At 42.0% G+C, this 25,115-nt stretch overlaps 1 protein-coding gene across 1 annotated transcript in view; it reads left to right on the forward strand.

Annotated features, from left to right (window-relative positions):
- Positions 1-25,115, forward strand: part of ATP8A2 (ATPase phospholipid transporting 8A2) — a 336,147-nt gene that overhangs the window by 16,537 nt on the left and 294,495 nt on the right. Inside the window, exon 2 of the mRNA XM_064504996.1 lies at positions 23,375-23,519. Coding sequence (XP_064361066.1) covers positions 23,375-23,519 — 145 coding nt within the window. The remainder of the gene's footprint in view (positions 1-23,374; positions 23,520-25,115) is intronic.

The following is a 25,115-nucleotide window of genomic DNA, read 5'->3' on the forward strand; positions in this document are numbered from 1 at the left end:
TGGCTTTGAAACCCAGATGTTCGGTGAAGGTTGTTTGTCACTCCATAATCAAATGCCACCTGGAGAAAGCAGTCTCAAATACATTTTGTGGGGATCTCTTATTTAAGCATTTTTCCCCAAGGTCTGGTGTTGCTCTGCTAACATCCTCTAGTTCATCGATTGTGATGGGGTTTGAATGTTGCTGTTTTGGGCAGGTGTGGGAGTAAAAGAGGAGATGTGTAAGGGGTGATCTTTGGGAGTGAGCTTTGAGTTGCCTGGCAAGTGTGGACATCTGCAGGATGAGGTGTCTGCAAAGCATGGGGGTGTGGAGGAGTACGAATCAAGTACTTGAGATCTGCTTGTAGCCCAAACCAACCCTGTACTGGGTTGGTTAAGCTAGTAGATCCTCTGTGGGGATGGAATCAAGCACCATTGTCCAGCAAGAGTGCCAAGGCAGCCTCAATATTTTTTTCAAAGCTGGCCCTACTTCGGGTAGGGCTATTTCCTTAGCTTAGCACTTGAGAGGCTGCTCTGCCTCATCTCTTGGTGGAGAGCAGCGCTAATACTGCCATGGGTTCAGGGGATGCAGCTGGCTTTCTGCTAGCTGGGCCCTTCTGGGTGACAGCAGAGGGCTCTAGTGAGACAGACACCAGATTATATTTGTTGCACTTTTGTAATGGGATTTGTGACAAAACGCCGAGTGGCTTGCTCCTGTTCAGTTTGGGCATTAGGGCCATGGGCTGCTGTCTTTTGTTCTTAAGTGTTAGAAATTAGAAGCATAAACTGCACATCTGAAATGTAATATTCACCCTGATATGGTTGTCATTCATGTCTGATCAGATATGATATGCATCCTTGTGTCTCTACAATGGATTAGGTACTTTGAAGAAACACTGCTTCCCTTGGCAGTAAATACAGTCCTGATGGTGCCAGTGAGCCTGTGCACTGGCATAATTGCTCCTTGATGTGGCTATTGTACATGCTGCCTCAAAGTATGGCTTTTCTAATGCATCTTCTTATTCTACTAGGCTCTTCCACAAAACCTTTGCACTCATGTGTATGCACACATGGGAAGAGAAAACCTGAGCTCCTTAACTGATTGCTGTTTTCCTCGTACTTTTAAAATTTTGTGAAGCAGGGGGCTTGTCTTCAAAATGCTGCGATTGCTGTTGGCTGATGGAGGTTTGAGTGCTCTGCGGTTCACACCTCTTGCTTGGAGCAGCAGGACCCCCGTAGGGTGGGAGCATCGCTAGCGAGGGACCTTGTGGCTGTTGTGGAGCACTGTCTCAGGACCAAGTGGCTCCTGTAATCTGACTTTGACAAACCCATTGACTGTCTGAATAACAATGCAGCCTAGTTAATTAACCACGTCTGCTTAGTGAGCAGTGTGATGTTAGTATTGCTAGCTGTATGTTATGTGCTGTCTCTCATCTTCCCCTCCTGCTGCCTCTGGTTCTGTAGTTGGTTAGGTTGTGGGTGTACCTGGTAGTGCTGTGCCCTGCAGAGGAAGGAGGGACAGAGCAGGTGTGCGGTGTAAATAATTAACAGGGCTTGCATGTCTTGCATGAGTCTGGTCACTGCAGATGAGGGGAAATGGTGAAGCTGCATGACGATGGAAGGTATACACTGCTGGATTTGTATTTAATGCAGATCTGGATTTTGTTAGAATTATTTGTGATCTACGCGGTGGTAGCTAAAGTTAGCTTTCCCCAGGACTAGGTGTCAGGCTGATTATGCACAATTGCCAAAATGGAGCTATCCTTACCTTACAGGTTGTCTGTCTACCTACTGTGGATTCTTGTGTTGATTATAAAAAACATTGTTTGTGATATGTAATGGAGGATTGCTCATAGAGGAGTTTCTGTGTGGATCTGTTAATTGTTAGAACTTAAAACTCATGTGGAGGGTGTCAGGACTGCATTAAACTTCATCCTGAGAACCTGCAGGAAAACAAAATCATATTTGGTCTCTGTGCTTATGTTAGTACAATATCACTGAACCTTTAACTTCTCGGTTAGACTTTGGCCATAGGCTGTAAGTTAGGCCATACGGCTTTGTTAGACAAGAGAACAGTGAAGTGACCCAGTTTCCTTCTGGGTGAGTGCAAGTGTGGCCTTTATTTTTTAAATGAGTTTCTTTAGTGTTTCAGTTGGCAAATAAGTGCTCTTCTGGTTGGTTAGACTACAGGCAGTGGTCTCTGGGGAAGGGTAAGTACTAGTGCCATGGGATATGAAGAATACACTGCTTTGCTTTGCCTTCCACTACAGACTGCCCTGCTGACAACAGATTTTTGTTAAATGCTTTTCTTTTTCTCCTTTATGTCAGTCTAGAGTTCTTGTCTCTAGAAATAAAGTGAGCCAAATCCACTCTTTCTTGTTGTTGATGCTGGGTTAATATAATGCGTAAATAAATGCAGGAGGCCTTAATGGCTTCAGGCTACTTAAAACAGACCAATTACAGTGATTTTAAACATGGTTAATACTTGACTCTTGCTAGTGTTTTCTTCCATCCTGTAATACTTAATATCCTATTGAGTAAAGTCCATGTTAGTTTTATTGCTAGTATTTCATTGTTTGCAAATACTTCATCGTTTTTGTCTACATTGATATTTTAGCTTTCTAAAATGAAAAGCCTATTTAATAAGAAAGCAGTTGCTTTGAGACAAAGGCATTGATAACTGAATTGCAGAAAATACCTATTAATGGTCAAATTCTTCTTTAACTTGCATTTTTGGTGGTTCCTGAACTAGTGGTTGGGCACAAGCTTGACTTTAGGCTTTGGATAATAGTTGTACCCTAGTCATTACCTCTGTTTACTTGAAGGCTTGGTTGCTGTGGGTTGATCTGATGATTACCTACTGCAAGTTTAAGTGAGATCAGGAGTTGCCCTGCATCTGGAGGGCAGTTCTAGCTGGGGTTAGAGTCATTCAGAATTTGCTTTTGATGCCAGTGGAATCTAAGATCTGATTGACACTGCAGACTTTTTTCCTGGAGTAGTTGTAAGTCTGTGTGAACAACTTTCTTCTGACAGTCCTGGGTGTCTCTATAGAAGTCATAAGCATAGATGAATTCAACTGACACTGCTGTATTTCTAGTATAAGTGGCAGGAGTGATCTTGCTGTACTAGTACAAAAAGCAGCTTTTGGAGGTAAGGCTAGCTCAAGTGCTTTCTGTCATTTGACATGTTGTCGTAACAGTGCAAGTGTGGATGTGGTAACAGCGAGAATAGGTGTGATCCTGCCTCTCTTCCATTTTGAGGTTGGGAGACTGTGCTGGAGTACTTAAGAGAGGATCACTCTCTGTGATAACTGTCCGTGTCTGCCTTAGTGACTTTTTCCTGCTCTTAGTATAGGAATTTGGGCTGCTGTTGTTACCCCAGACCAGATTTTCCTTAAAAATCAAACCTATGGTTTGTGCTTTAATTTGACTGCTGTTGCTTAATGAATAATTCTTTTGGGAACGTAAAGCACTCTGTAAATAGCCGGGATGTTTTTCCATGTGTAGATAGCATCAACACGATCTGGGAAGAAATGCAGCTTTATGGAAAGCCTGTTTTGTCTCTTCCTTTGCACGTGGAGTTACTAAAGTAGTGTTTTGTAGGGTAACTTCTGCCCTGGAGTGTGCACAGGTGGGACACTACTTGAAGTGTCTTATGTACAGTTCTGGGGATGTATACTTACGTAAGTGGTAAGCAAATAGCACAAAACTGGCAGTAGTTGGATGAGGTTGTTACTGTGTTCTTCAGAGGGTTTTTTGGTTTTACTTCATGATGTGTTTGTCTTTGGCTGGGAGTAATCATGGGAAAACCATGCTTCGACAAGTTGCTAGTTTCAGATAAAGTACTGTTTTTGTGGTTGTGGAACCCAACGTGCCCCTTTCCTATATGCCTTAAGGTTGAGACCTGAAGTAAAATTCTTGAAATAAAGTAATGTTTCAGTGCCTCGCTGGATTTGTGGCCAGAGATGTCAGCATCTTGGGGAGCTAAGTTCTTGAAACTATGAAAAATTCTCAAAGGTGAAGTAACTTTTTGCAATTTTAGTTTGAAACTTACTGGCTGATGTGTATATACTGGAGGAGCAAGAGCCATTCTTTACATATGCTAGGTTAGAGGGGCTTCATTTTATACCTTTACACCAGCTCTCCAGCCTGTGGGGGAAGGGGAGTGCTGCCTTTCAGACCTGCTGTGCTTGGGGAAGGTCTGGGGAAAACCAGGACTCCACAGTCACTGGCACCATGAGCAGACTTGGTCAAAGTCCAAAATCATTCTCTGTTTTGGCTGATATGGGGCTGATGGGGACACATGGCGTGTAACTGTGCAAAAGACTTTTGCACAGTTCCTCACCATCACCACTATGGGAGTTTGTAGGAAGCCCACAGTTTTTTGCTTTCGTATGGACAGGACTCAAAACAGCATCAGGTTTCTTCTCCTGGCTCATGTGTGCTGGGTATCCAGATCAATTAACTGAGCAAACAACTGGAACAAGAGGAGTTCAGAGTAAGGGCATCTTGCCCTGAGAAATGATATCTGTTAAGTAAAACTATGAATACCATTTTTTTCCCTTGGTTTATTGCATGCTTTTGGTTATCAGATTTATGCCTGCTTTATTTAGCTTGCAAAGAGAGCCTGAGGTAGTAGCTGAAGGGGAAACTTGGTTCTGTTTGTGCAGAAAGATAAGTGGAGTTAAAGTAGGAGAGGAAGACGGTAGAGGACTGCAGCGGGAGATGTGAACTGTGAGAGGTCCAACAAGCCACGTCTCCTTCCCGCTGGAGCGCAGCAGTTCTGTGTGCAGTCAGAATCCTTGCTCCCAGTGGGGCAAGAGCCGTAAGGGTTAAATGTCAAAGCTATGAGACTTAAATGTGGCTCTGAAAGTATAGCTGTTCTTTCTCCGGTAGAGAGAAGCCTCCAATGCAAAAGCTGTCTTTTTATTATTTTTTTTAAGTCAACTCTTCTATTTCAGAGTTGTGATAGCATGTTTCAGTGACAACCTTGAATATACAATTAGTTTTCAGGCATCTCCTTTCTGTAGAATACAACTAAAATTGTTCCAGGTCGGTCCTATGGCAGACCTGATCTGAAGTTACCTTTTCTGTTCCCCTGCAGAAGCAGAGTCTGTTAGCAGATGGGACCAGGTACCTTAATGCTGATAGAAGATGGCTCACAAAACAGGAGAGAGCCATGCCCAGTTCCCTCTTAGGGGTTTGCCCCATTAAAAAAAAACACTTTCAGATTCAGTTCTTCTCCTCATGTGTTCTTGAAAATTGAAAATTTACAATAATTTTACAGATCAAAGCTTTTGTAGAGAAGGGAAATATAGGAAAGTCTCCTTTATTGGATTAGGAGATTGTGATGACTCTCACATTTACTGATTATATATACAGCAGATAAGTCTTCTGTTTGTGGATGTTGCGGCAATATGGGCTTTGGTGAACAACTGTGGAATCAAATTTTTAGTTATGCTTACTTTTTCATAAGAATTTTGTAAACAGATAATTTGTCTGACTCATCACTGAAGACCTTTATCTTACCCAAATAACATTAGAGCACAGGAACAAGAAGCTGGAAATTGATTTTTCATCTTTGTGGTGCATGTGTTTGCATGCATGTGCTTGCTGTTTCCTGACTTAAGGCATGCTATCAGTAACTTGGAGATTTAGTTTCATAAAAAAAATTAACTGGAAACTGCAGTTTCTGTTATTAAATTATTAGAGGTTACACTGTGGTCTCCCCAGCTGCTAAATTGCATTGAGAATTAAATCCCCTGCCAATGTATGCTACAGAACATGAATCTCCTGATTATGCTAGCTAGGGAAATATATTTGAGAGAGCCTACATTTACTGTTTCTTCATTAACAGATGCCTGTTAGAAGAATTGTCTTCCTGAATCTGCAGGCAGTTCTGTGCATATCTGAGTCAGTGTTTGTTATTGCTAAAACATAAAAATAATGCTAGATGCAAGTGTCTTACCTCATGACTCTTTTTAATAGATGCTTTATGTAAATCTTGAAGGGATAAATACTGGACAAGGGGGAAGAGCAGGCTTCTGAACATCAACATCCAAGTAAGGACAAATGAACAGAAATTGTGCCAAAACTTGGCTGGAAAATGGGGTCTCAAATGCAAGTGGCTGCAGCAGTCACTGCCCACTTCGTCCCCTGTGCTTGGAAAGCTGATCCTCGTGGTTGTGCAAATCAAGGAGCATGTGATACAGCTCTTGGACTGGTGGGGTTTGATTTGCTAGTAAACTGATCCAAAATCACTTGTGTGTTGTGTGACAGACACCTGCTGTGCGAGAGCTATTTCATATTGAGTTCAACCAATCTGTTCTGTGAACAGCAGTCTCTGGGCAAAGGTGAAGGGATTAAATGTTTTAGGATGGGTGGGGTAGCACCTAATAATCTGTTTTGAGTCAATGTGCTAAAGTTTTCTAATTGCCAGAGCAGTGAGACTTTGGCATAACCTCTTAGAGCAGAAGAGCAGTTAAGATAGTACTGGATGGGGCTGCTAGAGGTAATAGGTGGGAAATTTGTCAGTCCTTTGCAGTTAAACTCTCTGACCAGCCTCGGTGATACTGAGTCCATCCCGAAATTACTCAAACACAGGCTTTCTAACACATTGTTTACTCAAAATGTCATTAGAATTGAGTACCTTACACTAGAAAGATAACAAACATAAATTGCTTCTAAATATAGCTGTAAAGGTAAGACTGAAGCCTTGTAGTAGATAATGATTTCTAGAGTAATTGCTAATTGGTATGGCTTGCGGCCAGTACTCATTAGCTGGCCAGAGCAGAAATAAATGCAGTTAAGCCAACTGCAGTATTTTGTTTGTTTTCTAATTCTCACTGGCTTGTCACTAGCCTGGCTCATGATGCGTTTACTCCTTTTCCACAGTGGAGTACAGAGCATGAAGAAGTATCTGCTTCAGTACTAATTCCTCGTTTGGTCGAGCTCTCCGCTTTTAAACAAACAGCCTGCTCAGCTCTGTGCTGTGCTGCTGGGCCTCGTGCCGGTTTCCGAAGCGCCGCTGTGCTTCCTTGCCCCGCTGCCAGCACGCAGGGAGGGTGTGCCGCTCCTGGGGCCCTGCGGACAGATGGCCGCCCGCTCTGCGGGCAGCGGAGGTGTTACGCGTGCTCAGTGAGCCGACGGTGTGTTTTGAAGGTGTACATGTAGGAGTGGTTTCAAATCCGAACTTGAGCAATGTTAAGCGGTTGAAACTTCTCTGCAGAGTCTTTTTTTGAGGAGCACAAAAATCTCACTACCTACAAATAGGACAGCTCCCTTTATTAGGATTTACAGCCGCAACCATGATGCGAAAGAGTGTCAGCAAAATACTTCTGGCCTCCGGAAGTATGTCATTCACAAATTAAAATCAAAGCATGAAAGTACAGTAGGACACTTAATTAAAAAAACGGTTGAGGAATACCGATGCTCAGCCTGCTTCCTCAGATCTGTGTCTCTGCGGCAATAGCCCCTAGGATATGCTCACCCCTTCTAGTCCTGAACCTTGTCAGCATGCTTATCTCGTCTTCTAAGAAACAACTTCAACTTAATCTCTGTAAAACTGCATTATGCTGTCACAGCATGCATATGGTAGTACCTGCCAATTCTGCAAGGAGAGCCACCATGGAGCCATCCTTGCTCTGGATCTTCACATCTGTAGTCTAATTCCTATGCAGTTCTTGCTACTTGCTTTATGTTAGTGTTGTTGTCGAGCTTAAATAGTTCTCCCTCCCTTTACTTGCCATATTTATAATGGGAAATGTCGTCTTTTCAGATTTGTCCAGCCTCTAGGTTCTAATATCTCCTCAGATGGACTCTGGCTTAGTTACTTCATAGTTAACTTTCCATTTTATGTGATCTTGCTTGAATACATCTCCATGAGTTGTCAGAAGAATATGCTGTATTGCTGAGGAAAGCTAACTGGTGACTTGAACTGTGGCAGTATTTTCTAACTTTTTTTCTTTACAATATTATAGCTATGTATGTGGGAATTCTGTGTGATTATTTTTTTTCTCCTCCTTCCCAGCTACTATGCTGAAATAAAATTTACTTTCTTCCATATGAAATGGGCAGTCCAGTTAAAGACGATGCCTAGAGCTGTAGCTGCTCTTGGGGAATACTGTTATAGCTATCCTGATCCAAAGATTCGAAATTCCTTGCTGGAAAAAGTAATTAAATGCTTAGACATTGTCCTAACAAGAAACGTGGCTCAATTTTTTTTTTTTTTTTTTTTTTTCTGGCAATTAGAATTGTAGTAGAATGCTGGCAAGTAGAATTGTAGAAAGTAGAATAATTACCATAAAGAATATTGTTTGGTAGGGAACCAAGGCCAGGGAAGGGCTAAGACCTAAATGAATTCTTGTGGTTGTATTTCTGGGAAACATAAAAGCTCAGAAGTTATTTGTTAAGTACTGTTGCCTAAATCTGATACCATTAGATGGTTTATTATTGAATGGATGCTTTAGGTATCTGTGACTCTAAGGATATCTTAATTTTTATAATTGGTATATTTTGGTACCCACCTCTGATACACTGATATCAGAGGAAGAAATGCTGAAAATAAGTGGAAGGGGTCTTGGCCCCATTACGTAAAGCTCTTCACCGGGGCTGTGGAAGCACTGCACAGCTCTGACTCTGACTTGAGCGATCTGTGCCAAGTTCCCTGGCTGCAAAAAAGGAAATCCGTCCTGTTAGCTGGGTGAACTGAGACTGAATTAACACTTGTGAACTAGGTGGTTAGAGATTTCCTTATGATGTTTTGTCAGGGACTAGCTGAAATATTAGCTGTTAACTAGCATTTTCCAAGTAAACCACTTAGCTGTACGTGCCTGGTTTATCTTAGCATTTAGTTCTGATTATCTGGATAATGATGATGAAAATCACAAGGTCACTTTGAGTACAGATGTCAGTATGTATAATCATGCACCTGGGCGGGGGGTGGGTGGGTGTGTGTTGTCAAGCCCTTTCATTAACTACACTTACATTAAGTATCTGGGTTACTCAGTGAATACTAAACTGGTAAAAGGCTGCTAGGGAAGTGTACACAAAACCCTTTAACTTTTTTTCTTAAAATCTACTCTTGTCCTGGAATAAATGTTTGGCTCAAAATACAAGTTATACTTTGCTAGATGTCATCACTAATGCAAAAATATCTATTACGTCAGGTCTGAACTCTGTCTTCAGCACTAAAGCAAATCCCAAGTGATTCCAAATTTTGTGATAGTTCAGGTGTGACCTTATGCTGAGCTTCCAGATCGGTTTCATGTTAGCACGTGGGGAGATGAACTTGCACGTAGAAGAAAATCAACTTTTGATTGCAGAGTCCTGAAAATGTGATACATTTTTGCTATAAAAGGCCAGGGATGGGAAGATAAATAAAACAAAAAACAACTCCTTCCCAAAACAAAAACATCAAAAAAAAAAAAACCCTTTCAAAACCCATGACTCTGAACATGATCTCTAAAAACGATTTTTAATATTTTGATATCCGACTCACTTCAGTGCCTAGAGCTGACAGTATTGACTGCAGATATTCAGCATTTATGCATGGAAGGATTTTTCAATCATAAAAATAATACTGATATAAGAAGGTGTACAGTTAATAGTAATATGCCAGCAGTATTGGTCTAAAATGCCTCCCACCAGTTCTTGAACATACTGTGAAAATGGCTTAAGCATGTGCTGCTCATCCTGAGAAATGCTTAGAGGGGCATACATTGAAGAAAGTTACGGAGCTTTTAATGGTATTTTTCTAAGTAACCTGTAACAAGAAAAATCTGTTCATAGCTAGCTTCAGAATAATGCAGTAAAACTGGTCAATATGTTAAAAAAATGTCATGAGAGCATGCTTTAAAAAGTGACTGTCCTATCCAATGAATATACTTGGGTCACACCTGTCAAGGAAAAAAGAAACTCTCTCAAAACTTAGAAAAAACTGTAGTATCAGTGCAGTATAAGTGTTTAGATAAGGCTTTTGGCCTTTGAAGGGAAAAAACATGAAAAAGGTGTGTGATCTGTTTATATCCTATGTATAATCCAGTATTTTCATCAAGAAATGTTTATAGCAGAGCAGATTTTTGTGTCCAAAATACAACACTCAAGATTATAGATCCAAAGATAAACTTCTTGTCTAGTGTAGGTATTGGGTACTAAGTTTGGAAAGATCTGAGGTAGGCTTTGCAAGGGAGATTGCGGTACAGTGTTTGCTGCTTTCCATTTTAAAAAAAGTGTGGCCAATTTGCATTGCACTCTAGTGTCCCAGGCAGGAAGCCGGAGGTGGTAAACTCCATATACCCACTTGGTCTCCATAACATCTGCCTGCTCTTGTACCACATGGCAAAGTTTCCAAAGCAGAGGAGTCTGAAATAAGCTGCTGGAATTGGGGATGACCATGGTGGCTTATGGCAGGGCTGTATAGAGTAAATCAAATCCAGGGCAGAAAGCAAGTGATGTCCGGCAGATAGAGGTCTGTGGCGGCCGGCCTGGTGCTGCTGCTCGCTTCCCTTTGGAGGTGGTAACATTGCCTCGCAGGCAGCTTTCAGACCTGGTGGGCCGGGAAAGGGGGAGATGAGGCTTGTTTCAACATAGGTCATTCATCTACCCCTTATTAGGGAGCCTCTAATCTAGGCTAGCCAAGTCAACTGGCAAACCCTTACCATCTTTGATAAGGAACTGACCACAGCAGTACGCAAAGTATGAACAGATACAATCCTTCTCTTTTTTTTTTTTTTTTTTTTGATGCTCATGGATACATTTATGTAGGAAATAGATAATGCTCTCAAACATTTTCCTCATGTATTATACAACGTTTCCCTAATGAAAGCTAGATAAGAGCAAGAGCAACTAAAATCTCAAGTATCTTCTGAGGAACAAACACGGTTGCTCGCAGCTAGCACTGTCTTCCATGGCTTCCTGTCATTGTCTTGATCATAAATATTTGATACCCTTTGGCTGCTGATATCTTTTCCCTGCCTTAGCTGTACCGGTTATTGGGTGATGTTCTGGCTTTCTGCTTCACCAGCTTCCAGGCTGTGAAAAGAGGGCTTGATATACCCCTCGCATCTGCAGTCTTGCTTTGCACAGGCATAAAGAAAATTAAATGCTTAAGAGTTCTATTGATGTAAAATGTTCGTGTGCTGGACAGCTTGCAAAAGAAAAAAACTGACCAAGTTCTAGCCAGTGATTACTTTTTTTTTTTTCTTTACCTGTTAATGTGCCTAGCCTTTTCACTGTCACAGCTGTCCTGGTGTAACTAGTCCTTCACTTAAAAACATCCAACATATCACTACAGTGGGCCTGTCTGCCGCAGGGAAATGTTCTGGATTTCGTATACTCTGTTAGGATGGTGACTTAAGATACTGTCCAAAAAGCCAAATCCTTGCCTTCTGCCAGGGGCCTGTTGTGGGGTTGAAGTAAGTTGCTGACGCTTCCTTTTCTGCTCCGTCTGAAAAACAAGCGGCTGGTCTGGATGGGGGCAGGTGGGAGGAGGGCAGACAAGCTGCCGAGGGGGCAAGGAGCCCCAAAAGCTGTGCGAGAGCCCTGTAAGGGACCGCAGAGGGGCTCGTACCACTGGGGCTACTAAGGGTGAAGGAAAAATGGAAAAACATTCTTTCCCTCCTTAAAGGAGTGGGGAAGTGATAGCTTCCTGCTGAAGTGATAGCTGAAAGCATTTCTGCTTTGTGTTTATCTTGTTTATTCATTTGAAATCCAAAACACTTAGTCTCTCGTTCCACCTGCTTAGAGGTGGGGGATGGGGGTATAAGTAAAAAGAAAGCAAAGACCTTTCTATACCTGCAAAGACAAGTTAATGTTGTAACCCTTAACATCACAGATCACCACCTCTCCAAAGGGAGCAGAACTTGAGTTCTGTTGTAGCCTCCTGTTGGGATTTCGCTCGAGAAATCTGTGCTTTGAGCCTCGGGGTGGGGTGGGGGCAGTCTGGAAACTGGTAGGTGATGATGTTAAGAGCTGAAATGAAGGATGATGCTGAATTCCCCTTTTCTGCTGAAATGTGTTAGAAGGTGCCAGTCCGAGCCCCGGGAGTCTGTGTGCACGAATGTACGCGCAGGCACAGCCTGCACACTTGCCTTCGGTGAATCCAATGCCGAGCAGTTTGAAAGTACAAAACATATATTTCACAGATTACCATGGGGATCACTTTAATCAGCTTTGAGACCTGCTAATGCTGTAGAGATCTTTGAAGGACTACTGCTGTTTTCATCTTCATGCAGCCAGTGCAAGACAGAAGAAACAACATGTCTCTGTGCCATCGCTGGAAGAGATGCGTCTCTATAGGTAACTGCACGATGGGCAGCTGCTTTTGCTGTGTGTTGTATTGAGCTGTGGGTGAATAGAGCTAACAGCAGCAGCGTTGGGAATGCTTTCGAGCAAAAGGTCAGTATGAATTTGGTAAATCTTTCTAATCTGGCGCTGGCTGGAAGCCAGTGTTAATGGCCTCAGGGCTTCTACTAGAAGAAACATCTGAATACAGATAGCTTTGCATCATGAGCATATAAAGGGGAAAATGTTTCTCCTCTTGTTGTTGTTTAAATTGTTCTCTTAGAAATCAAGATCAGCTGTGCTTGCAGCTGATATGCTTAAAGCTGTTAGTGAATTGTTTTAGGAACAGATACATTACAGAAACAAAAAAAGCAATTGTGTGCCAGAATACTAATAGAAGGACTGTGTGCCAAAGATATTTTTAGCTTCAACCAATATTAATACAGGGAAACAAGCCTCAGAGGTGGGAGGAGAGAAGGCTGTAACTGCTCTCTTCTAAGGATTAGTTGTGTTTGTCAGTTGTGCTAAGGAGATTTCTGATGGCTGCTTTTGAAATATTCCTGTAATCACATAATAATCTACTATACTTGATAGTTATATACATGGCCCACAAATAGTATGATTAAGCATGATTATCTAAGGTGAAATTCTGGCTCTTTTATCAGACTTAGTATCTTCCTTGATCAGTGAGGTCATTCAGAGAAGAGTTACTTATCCATGTTCAAAATATCAGACTCCAGTTTAGCTGTAACTTCTGCCACCCCAGATTCGTATTTCTTTTTAAATTGCTGTAACATTATCACATCTCTGATAAATTTCAGGAACTGCAAATAAGGTTACTGGAAGAGATGAGTGGACTTACTGTGTGTGTTTTGAAATGTGAGGTTTTCTGTGTGTTTATCTTGAATAGGAAGATATATTGAGTTGAAAATTTGCAAGAAATTTCCTAGTGGGTAAAAATTGTTTTCATCTAGGTGGCTGAAAGTGCAGAATGGAGACAATACATACTTTTCTGGGTTTCCACAATGAAGTCTCCATTTGTACCCTGTGTGTAAAAGCTATCTAAGATGTAGATACAAGAAAGGACATCTAAATCCAGTGTTCTCTTAACCACTTCAAATGCTGAGAACTTATATTCACTGTATTCTAATGTGTGCAAATGTGTTTTGAGCTTGTCTGAAAGCTGGTAGGCGATGCTGATTTAGGGTTTTAAAAAAGTTGAGGAAAAAAATCAGATAAATATTGGATAGTGTGTATCATCATCAATGCTCAACAGGTCAGCAGAAGCTCAGTTCCTGAAGTCTCAAAACTGTTTAACCCCAAAATAAGAAATGTTTGTGCTCAGTAGATCAAGTTCCCACAGAACCTTGAATAAGTTGAAGATAGGAGGTAAGATAAAATGCGCTTGTGTTTATTGCTGCAAGTGGATTTGCAAAGTGCATTACTTCCTTGAAAACCGTGTTACTGGTGCTTATCTGACGCTTTTAACTCTTGTCCTATTAGTAGGAAGAACTTGATGACAAGCTTCTTGAAGCACATCATTAATTCAATCTTAGTGCAAATATATAGATATATATAATAATATTTCCAAGTTTTTGGAAACCTGGAACATACAGAGTTTAGGCAGTTTTCAAAGTTGGAACCTATGAGTTTGAGAAATGCCAGCTGTCTGAGCCAGCTCTCCCTACACTTACTGCACTTGGAGGGGTTTTGGCTTGGGACTTGGGGAATTTCAGGGACAGCTGGAGAAGCTCCCTTGACTCACTGGAACTGCAACATTTATCTATTTAAAAATCCAGTGATGAACAGCAGCTGTTGAAGCTGAGTATTCAGACTTGGTCAGGTTATTAGATCAAATTTATGTATTGCCTGAGACTTATCTTCAGGCCTAAGACATATCATTGATTCTCAGTCAGATATATATCAGCAGAGACAATATAATATATGCTGGGAAAACTTCTTGGAAGAGTCCAGGTTATAGTGACAAACTGCTAGCAAATACAAGAGGGTATTTGGAGAACAATTGAGGAAAGAGTAGAACAGGACTTAAGTGTCTAGTAAGGCCATTTTTGGTTAATGTGGTATGAGACCCTGAAAGAACTGACACTTGTTTTAACTAGCATCGATTACTAGAGCCTCTAATATTTCTGTGGAGCGGATTATCCCATTGATCTGGTTCATTGGACTGTGTTTATTTTGAAATTGTTGTCCTAAGTAGTAAGTGACTGGATGAAGTTAGCTTTAGGGCTTTTAATCTTTTCCTGTCTTCCATAAAAGATTTAGAGAACTGGTGATCTTTGCCAGTTTCGTAAACATAGTTTAGAAGCTGGGACAGGGAAGGAAGGGAATTTTTTTTATATATGCTCTTCAGTGGTAAAGATTCAGCCTTAGAATTTAGCTGATGGTGTGGTTATGAAGCATGAGGCAGAAGAGATTATATTTGGCTCTGTCGCAGCTTTGTTGGCTCAGCATTATCAGCAGAAGCTGCTTGTTTTTGCATTAAGTGAGCAGGTACAAAATTACTTGGGAGATGGAAAACAGCTATTTTGGGGAAAGTGCTGTTCCTCTTGTGGTCTCACCAGGGCCATGTGCAAGGGTTGTTACAGGAGACAAACATTAGGCCTTTGTTTTGCTCTTCAGAGAAGCAAAAAAGCCTCTTTGGTGCATATCTTAACTCAGGCTGCAGGCAACCTTAGGCACCTTTCCTTTCCTGCATCTCTGTACTTGGCCACCTTGGTCTTTGTGTTGAATAATGTGGCTGCTTTATATTCATACTAAGGAGAGTGAATCTTATTGGGTGGACTTACCTGTTATCCCTTAACTCAATAAAAAGTGTGTGGGGAGTTTTTTTCATTTGTGTCTCAAAGTATGCAGTAATTGTAGGAGACCGCATCTGAATCTTATCTACGTAAGGGTTTTTGCTAAACTGTATACTTTGTATTCCTGCAGGAGCTTCATCCTAGTTGCTGCTTTGGAGTACTCTGCAATGTGTCTCTGGCTTTCTGCTGGGAGTCTGTTCTGTTTATCAGTGATGATATGTGGCTTCATCATCCCACTAGATTTGGTCACGTGCATTGTAGAAGTCAGGCTCCAGCTGTCTCTGCCTGCAGCATGCAGTTCTGTTCAAACTGATCAAGCTACTCTTTGAAACAAGCTGTGTTTCTTGTCCTTAACATCTTTGGTGGTAAAGAACTTTCCAGTTTGTAATTTAAGAAGTGACTATACTGTGCCATCAAATAATTTATCTTAAATTGGAGTTAAACACCAGAAAGGGACTTAATTTCACAAGACACATTCTTTCCTTTCTGATTAGCAGAGCCAAGCAAATGCAGTTCTAACAAATGCAACTACTGGGATTAGAGAAGTGAGGAAAGTATCTGTTAGGCCTACAAGAAGTCTTTCATGTATGCATGCAAATCTGGTCACCTATTCTAGATGACAGCTACTGATGCCAAGTATCTCTTAATTACTGATCTATATGTACCGTGAGTATCTCTTGATACATTATTACACTGCAGTTCTTCATAGCTACATTTCACTGGTAAATCAGTTATCCTAGGATTGACCAGTATTTGTAAGCATCTCTCATTTTAGCTGAGCCCCTAATTCATAGCCAGACTTCTTTTATAAATCCCTGAAGTGCAGTGTTATGATTTGTACAACAGGGTTTTTTACAATTATATTACTCTAGTCTTCGAGAACATGCATCTTTCTGTAAGATTCTGGCTCTTGCTGTGGGCTACATCTAGCTCTGCACAGGCTTAAATGTAAGCAAGCCCAGTCTACTGGCCACTCACCTGTCTTGCAATTTTTTTTATGGCTGACTGAATGAAATTGTCCTTAAGATTGTCTCAGAGCAGATTGACGGGTGACCTGCTTCCAGCATGATAATTTCTCTTGCAGAACAATTTACTGTCTGCTCTTCTAGGCAGCTCCTCTTGAGTTTTAAGCAAATTCTAAAATTTGAAATCTGTGTCACAGAAGTCTTTTGACTTCAGATTCCTTTCATCTTGTTAATGGTAATCAAGACTAAGGAATTACCTTTTTTTTTTTTTTTTTTTTTTTTTCCTTTTAGCAGTAGTTATATATCTTAATCTACATAGCAGCTCTGTATCTTTTCTCCTTTTCTCTGCACAGCTATGCAATCTGTTTAATTTCCTTTGCAGTGTCTGAGTTAGCTTGATGGATGACAACTTTTACCTTGTATCTTGGAGGTCAGAAAATAAACTTCCTTTGCTCAATCCTCTTCTGCCATTCTTCTGCAACTTTATTTACTGTTAATATCCTTTTGGGGCTACTTTTTCTCATCCTCTTGAGTCTGAATTTCTTTCTTCATCTGTATCTAGCACAGATGAAAATCTTTCTTCAAGTCTGTTTTTGTGCTGTACATAAAAGTCTTTCTTCCTTGCTCTGCCTCTCCATAACATCTGCTGCAACAGTACAGATGGCTTTTTGCATTCTAACTTGAACAGAGATGACATCTGAGAGGTTTAAATTCCCATGTCCCAAGCTGGGTTCCTAGTAGGACCTTTCCATAGCAACCTCAATTTGTTTGACCTCAACACAAGGTTTTGTCCGCTATAGCTTTAGTTGTTGAGACAGACATGAATTCAGATTAATTTCTAACAAGATCTTATGGAAGAACTCAATCTAATCTTAACTTGCTCGGTTACTATCTTGGTAGTTCTATTGGAACATGTCACTACAAAAAGATAACGTTTTACAAGCGTTTGGAGAATGTACCTATCAGTTCAAGTGTCAGATCTGAGTTCACTTCCACTTCTTCTGTTTTATATTGTTTCCAGCCTAGAAGAAAATCGTATCTTTCCTGAGACTGTTTCACCACATATAATGTTGCTTCTGTATCTTACTGCACAGACTGCTAATCTGAGGGGGCTTGATCTGACTGGGAATAGTCACCCTAGTACTGAAATGCTAATGCAGCCATTTAACTGTACTGACTTATGTTGGCCATTTTATTAGTCTGTAGGCCTGGTGGCAAGCATTTGATTATCTTGGTGTAAAACCTTGGTTTTCAAGACAGCGGTCTGCTTGGTTGCTAATACCTGGATGAGGATAGAGATGGAGGGATAACTCAGTTCCAGAGTTGCAAGTGTTTCCCTGATGATACTCCAAAGGGTGCCGCTATGTGCCTTCTTTCATGTATGATGCCATGTCATGGTTACTGAAGTTATTCTGGCACTAGAACCTGTCAAGACCTTTGTGTTATAGTGGACTGAAGCTGCTGATGTTAGTGTTACAGCCTGAAAAGACTTCAGCTGCTTTTGCTTAAACCTCATACAAGCAAGATTGAGATGTCATTCCCTCTTTAGACAATTCTTTGCCCTGGAAGCTGATCAGATGTGGCTAGAGCAGATGCTCAGTGCTAGTAAAGTTCTGGGCTTAAAAATTCAAGTATTCCATATAGTCTGTTCTCTACTCCTCCCTTTCCCTTCTTCTAACCATCTGCATTCCTGCTGAAGTTTCTTTCTTGTTAGTGTTGCGTTTGAAAGATAGTTTTGAGTAAATGGCCTCTACAGAAATTCTGGTTAGCCTCAAACCCCAAGGAACTCTCTTGGGAAAGCTTAGGAAATATATCTACTTTCCCTCTCTGTTTTATAATGACCTATTAAAAGTAAGGAGATATTCTTGTTTCTATGATCAAAGTTAATTTAAAATCAGACTTGTTAGCTGTACTTGCTGAAAGCGTTCAATTCTTGAAAGATACTCCATTAGTAAGACATTGCTGTTTACACAACTTGAAATCAATTAGAAGTAAAACAAATCTGAAAAAAAGAGGACAAAAGGAATGTCCTTCTTTGTAGTAATTTTTAGAAGATAGCTTCTTTTCTGGTGCAGCTTGCTTTATTCTGAGGATGTAGGGTAATTGTCATCTACTGGTCCATGCTTGCTTCCCCTCTAGCATGTGAAATATCTGTTATGTCCCAAATAGCTTCATGTAGAACAGCTCTCATGTGATAGAGAGAGACTCATGTGAGTTGCAAGGGGTAGTTTGTAATTGCAGTTATTCTCACTTCAAGGCTGCCGTTGTACATCATCTGCATGCGAGTAATGTGCTTCACTAAGCACATTTTATTTTGAGGAACATGGATCTACAAGCAGAGTAGGGAAGCAAATTTAAAACAACTTCAGATAACTTATTTTGTAGCTGTCCTGTGGGAGTTATTCTAGAATTTCTCTTCAGACTTGAATATGTTTGAATGTTTTTGTCTAGTAATCTTACAGTAGCGAACACTGTAAAAATTCTCTAACTTCCAAAAAATAAAAACTTAATGCTGTTCATCTGGCTTTCATGTGAAGTGGTTATAACTCAGCTAAGGCAATCAGTTAAGCACTGTCCTGGTGGGAGAAAAGCTTTCATGGAGGCCCTGGCAGCTAAGGAGTTCATGTCCTACATCTCCTGTGAGAGCATGCTGTGCTCTACCTGTTTGAATTTTATCTTTATGCACGCTAGGTTCACTGTTAAGTGGATTGCTGTTGAACAGCAAAGGCAGGTGATGAAACAGTGTAAGAGGGAATATATTTCAGGTAAATACAACTTGCTTTAACAGTGAATTGTGAAGCTTGTCTTCATGAGAACTTGTTGGCAATTCTTGGATGCAGAGCTTCTCATCTGATGACCTCTTTGGTGCTCAGTGGATAGTTTGTGAAGATAATCCTGTGAAAGATAATCTCCCAAGAAGGAGGTAATGAGTGTCAATAAGTATAGGATGGCTTGTTAAAAGTGATGAACTTTGAATTTTTGCATGCACTAAAATATAAACTTCTCTGCCACCTCTCTAAAAATGGGTTTTCCTTCTTAGATGTTCAGTATGCTAACTTCTTACTCTGAGACCGAGCCTGTAACAATACCACCATGTGTTCTTGTAAATGACAGCAAGTTTGGAGACTTTTGGTGAGGATGGCATTTTGACTGGGAGTAAAGATATCTTTAAAATGTGTCTTAATTGATGACTGTAGCTTAATGCAGTTGGGGGAAGGGGCACACAAAGAACTCTGCATGACTACTGTAACTTTGGCCTTTGAGTGTCTAAACTTAGTGTCAGTGTTTCTTTAGCTCTGTTCTTCCTCCTACTAGATCTTAGTCCTGCAACCATTCTGTGCAAAATCATGGGGATTACTCCAGGCAGTGACGCCACCTAAAGCATTGCTTTAGGTTCTTACCTTTACACAATGAAGCGTCTCTGAACTTCTCCATTGCAAAACTGTTAGCCATGGTTTGTGGTTGTGTTATCTTGGTGAGGTGCTTAATTGTGCTACTAATACTTCTTACAAAACAGCAGTTTAGCACCTCAACAAGATGTAAGATAGGAACAGACAGGAACAGTAACTAGCTGGTTAATCAAAAGAAAACTGTCTTTGCAGTAAGCTCTCTTGTGATTTCTGACACTTGGCAAGCTATCGAAGTGACTAATCTATCTAAAAGCTACAGAATTCACCGTATTTTTATTTACTCAATCATAGAGCAGCTGTAGTTATTGCTGAGCAGAGATTAAGGAGATGGATATATGTGGAAAATCTTTTTTGCAGGTCCAGTGAATTAAGACTAAATTTCAATCCATTGCTGTTCAAGTGACAACAAATGCAATCTGAATTTGTCAGGGCATAAAGTCTGGATTCTCTTAATGATGGAAGCTATAAAATCAAATTTTTCTTTTGACATTTTGCCATCTTTAGTCCCATTTTTCTTAGAAAATAAACTTGCTAAACAGTATGAAGAGAGAGTCCTAAAAAGAACTCCTGTGCCTTAAGTGAAGGGGGTTTGTAGCTCTCGTCTGACTCCTGGAACTCATAAAGCACAGTGGGAAACAGTGCTGGACTCCTGCATAGTGCCTAATGCCTCAATGGTTAGGCTTTTTGTACTAGATACTGTTTAAGTTCCAGAAGTGTAGGTAATAATCATGGTGCTTTAGTAACTCTTTACCTTTGCAGGCACCTATGGGTAGACTGAGTGTGGTGGGTATTTTTTTGGTGGGTTTTTTTTTTCTTTGGACTGTGCCTGGCTATCTTTCACTTGCTTTTTTTGATGTTCTTTCTGCTCTGCATGACTCTTCAACATTTCTTTCCTACTCCTGTTCAGGAGTGATCACACTTAATGGCACTTTCTTTTTCTGTTCAATGATAGCTTTTGGCCAGGTACAAAAGAATTGTGGTTTGCTTTCTCCCTGAAGTACAGGCTACCAAGCTGTGAGCAAAGTGTGTGGTGAAACTGGGAATGGAATTCCCTGACTCTCATGGAAGAAATCCTGGAAGATAAGCAGGAGGACCCCCAGCAGAGCTCAGGAGATACTAGCTGAGCTGAGCCAAATGACTGTGTTTAAGTAATGAAGAGAGCTGCGTTGTTAGCACAGTGTTAGCACACCACATCTATGCCATGTTATTCTTGTAGAACCTGGTTTCTATTACCAAATCATCTTGACTTCTGAACCTCACACTTAAAATGTACTTACATTTGTCTGTATACCAGATGCAAGTGCAGGTAATACAGACTTAAGGTATCTATGTAATGTGAACATCAAAAATCTGATGGTGCTAAACAGACTGAATACGTAGGGTATGAGGGATAATGGTGGGACAATGGTCTATTATGTTCCTTGAAGCATGAATTAGTTTTACCCAAAAGAAATTGGGTAGCAGTGTTTTAAGTCCTTGGGGAAAAAAGAGAAGTGGAAGAAAAGCCTTCCTTAAGTTATAAGTTGGTCTTGCCTAGAGTGAACCCAATGAACCTGAGAAACTCCTTTGGATATAGCCAAGTAAACCCTGCTGAACAAGAGCTGCTTGGAGTCGAGCCTTAACTTCCAGTAGTTGGAGATGATCAAATGTGTGCTGTTTATATCCATAGTTCTGCAGCAGAAGTGAAGTTGCTTTCATGTGGTCGAAGTGATGGTCCTCATGTGGTTGGGTTCCTCTTGAGGGGGATGCCTTCTGAAGGTGGTGTAGCCTCTGTGATCACCAGGAACCCCTCACAAGCTCAAGACCGCTTAACCTTTCTGAACATAGGGAAGGAGAACAACCTAGGCAGGTAGCCTAGGTCACTTGTGTCTACAGGCTCTGGGTGTCACTTGTGTGGTGACAGAGGGGAGGGAGGTGGATAGAAGAGGAATTCTTAATGGGCAGGACTACTGGATAATCTGAAATGAGGCTTCTTCCAGTAAGAGTTGAGGCAGCTGGTCTGAGCAACTTTCAAAAGTGAAAACCCTCTTACTACAGCTGTTTCTAAATATGCATAAGTAGATTTTAAGGTACTTCAGGGTATTGTCTTTGGGGCACCTATATTGGAGAGAGAGCTGCCAAGAGCACAGTACATTAATTAAACCTAAATACCTCTGAACTTGACCATCTGTATTGATTCATTGATCCTTAAAATTGTGGGACAGCTTCCTGAAGCTTGGCTGTGAAGAGTCCTGGTAAGGAGGAGGGTTTCAGGTGTCAGGGGGAGTCGTCATATGGAAAAAAATGAAACAAATAAGGTCTCTGAAAAAGAACATAATTTTACAGCATGTTCATTCTAGAATAGTTGCACTTTTGGAGCTTGACTAGGAAAATGGATGAAAGCTTCTTCCTTGCACTTAATGCTCTTAAGAGTACTGTCTTTTGATCCCATTGATTTCATGTGGTGTAACTGCACTGGAGAAAGAACAGCAAGTATTCAGTAGTGCTCTTAGCCCTGTTTCTGAGGGGGACGATACCCACTCAGCAAAACTGTGATCCTCTGCATTGTGGCAAGTTTCTTCAGACCGAGCAACCTCATATAGTATTACAATGGCATAGTCCGGCATAATGTATAGTGAATATTACATATTTCATTTCTAAATTTGTCATTTTTCACAGAGTAAATACTACTAAGTTGGCTTATTCTTGCTGTCTGAGTAGTGTCAACTGAAACTAAAGGAAAGAAATTAATTAATATTTCAGGGGTGTAAGTTTTGTTTAACGTATCCAGAGTAGGAATTTGCAATATGTAACTCTTGCCAAAGGCACATGTGTCCTTTTGAAAGCATATTAGTTTGTATTAACTATACTAGCTTTATTGGCCAGCTACTAGTATTGTAAAGTTTTTTGATACTGAAGTATACTGCAATAGAATGGGTAATGTTGCCCTCCGGTGGTTAACGCTCAGAGGATACAGAGTATTAGTAGTGCAAACAAAGAATCAGTCATTCTGAAAGACTGGGATGTAAAAGCAGGACTTCAGGTGCAAAAGACCTGTATTTTTGTTTAAATATATATTAAATATTTTTAAGATGTGAGAACGTAGGTATTTGTATTCAGTGAGTATTAGGAGTGCAGTTGTTTATCCCTCAATAAATAATAAGCATTCAGAGGGCTCTCCTCTGCTCATTGAGAGCAACTCCTTTCCAGCTTGTTTGACTGCAGTTTATCGCAATATGTTGCGATATGTTTTTAGCTTTGTGCAGAAATCTGAAATAGCTGCTGGATTTGACCCTGCGGTAGTTGTATCTCAATTTGATCTCGCAATAGATTTTTTTCTTTTTTTTTTCTTCCAAACAGCTGTAAAATAACACTTTTGCTGGATTCTTACGAAACAAGTCGCCTTGTTCCCACGATGGCTGGAGCCACCTGCGCTGCGCTGTGACTCTCCGCGCGTCGCTCCCGCTCCTTCCCCGCGGTCGCCGCCCGCTCCCGGGGCGGCCGGACGGAGGGAGGGAGGGAGGGAGGCGGCCGCCCCCGCCGCCCGGGCGCTGCCGGCTCCGGGCCCCGCCGCCTCCGCTCGCCGGTGGCCCCGGTGCGGCGGGCGGAGCCGGGCCGGGCCGGGCGGCGCGTTGCCCGGGGCCGGCACCGCCTCCGCGGGGCCGGGGGGGCCGGCGCCCGCCCGTGCTCTGCCCGCTGTCAGCTGGCTCCCGGCGCGCCCGCTGCCCCCTCCCCGCCCTGCATTATTTATCGGCCGCCGCCGCGGTAAACACCGGGGAGGGCTCGCTCTCCTGCCGGCGAGGCGCGCCGGTCGCTGCCCGCCTCCCGCCCCGCCGGGAGCTGCCGGCCCGGCCCGGCCGGCGGAGGCCCCCGGTGGGTGCGGGGGGGCCGGGCCGGGGGCTCGGTGCCGCGGGCCCCCTCGCTGACCACCGCTCTCCCCGCAGGACCCGTCTGTTCCCCCTCGGGCTATAAGAAGGCGGATGATGAGATGTCCGGAGCCACGTCCTCGGCGGATCTGGACGAGGCACCAGCCCGCACCATTCACGTGAACCAGCCGCAGCAGAACAAGTTCCGCGACAACCAGGTCAGGTAGGGAGCTGTGCCCCCTTCCCCCCTCCCTGGAGGCAGCACCGGGGCAAGAGGAGCTGGGAGGGCTCCGGTCCTGCTCCACTGCCTCCCATCCCTGCCTGGGCCTGGCTTCAGCACGGTAAGTTCTCCCTCTGGCCAGGGCAGCGGAGTCGGTGGCCAGATGGGTGCTGAGGCCCAGCTTGCAGTCTGGGGAGAGGCACAAGCAGGGAGCTGGCAGCAGCAAGGGGTGGGCTTCTTGTATCATGAGCAGTGAGAGTAGGGAGCTCTGAGCCGCACGGGTGAGGCATACGCAAGGGTCTTCATTTGCAGCACTAGGAGGGCTGTTGAACTTTGGGATAACAGGACCTAAGTAGATGGTCTTGGACACAAGACTTACTCTATTAAATTCAGTACAAAATGAGGACAGTTAGCTGTCTAAGTGCCAGGGAGTGTTTTCGCTTCAAAAGTAGTAACTTCCAGTCCTAACAGTGTCAAGACTAAACGTAATGTAAGAAAGCATAGAATATGAAGGAAGAAAGGAGAAGTCTAACAGGACAACAATAACCATGAAGTTTACAAGCTCGTGTCCATGTGCATGCAAGGCAATGGTCAGCTTGGTCTGTTTAATTGAAGACCGAGGGGGAATTTTCTTCAGTACCTTGAGAGGTGTGTGTGTGTGTGCGCGCATGTGTGTGTATAAGATGTTGGCAGGTATAATTAATGCCATGTTATTGCAGTCTGGCAACCCAAGTAACATGCGTTGGAACAAAGAGTAAAAGGTATAAGACATGAGAGGTGGTGTTTTGGTTAGCTAGGTGAACAGATGCTTTCTGTCATGACTAAGGAAGAGTATTATCTAGCCGGCCTGCTGTTTGTTCATGCAGATGTTTGGGTCACTGTTGAAAGGACAGTTTACACAGTAAGTGCCTTTATGAAGGGAAAAGAACTCAAGTCAAAATCCCCCTCAAATGACACTTTTTGTTAGCAGTTCTACTGTATATTATCAAGGACAACTTCAAGAATATCTTCAGAAAGAATGCTGGTGTTCTGGATAGTACAGCAGCTTGTTTATATAGGGTTTTCTCCACAACTTTGATTTATTTTATTCTTGTCTGTGAAAATCTGTGGTTTGGGAGCAGTTAAAAGGTGTGGATTTTCATAGCAAATGCTTCTTTCTTTATTTTCCTCACTCTTTCTCTGTTGAACTTGTTTGTGGGCTGCAAAATCAGCTGCTTCTTGAGGTGTATGTATATATAGAGAGAGAATGTGTGTATATATATACATATATGTATATATTACCCCTTTGATAAATACAAGCTGTGTTTGGCAGGTCCCTATGAATGCAGAACTCACAATATTACTGCTTTTCAGAAAGAAACAAGGATGGAGGTTGGCAAAAGCTGTAGTGTAGGTCTTCCTGAAGGAATTCTGCTGTCTGGCTTGAGATGGTATGAAAAAAGTGGTCTGGCTTTTTGCCCCTAGGAATCTTTCCCGATAGCTTGTTCCAGTCTTGGCAGCAAGGCTGTTGTGTCCAACTTGCTGTCTGAGAGCCATCCAGTGGTAACTGTAAGAGTTTAAGTAGCATTCTGCATCTTATTTCAGGCAGTTTTGGCCTCC

This window comes from Dromaius novaehollandiae, chromosome 1 (assembly GCF_036370855.1).
Source record: "Dromaius novaehollandiae isolate bDroNov1 chromosome 1, bDroNov1.hap1, whole genome shotgun sequence".
In the NCBI taxonomy this organism is placed as follows: Eukaryota; Metazoa; Chordata; class Aves; order Casuariiformes; family Dromaiidae; genus Dromaius; species Dromaius novaehollandiae.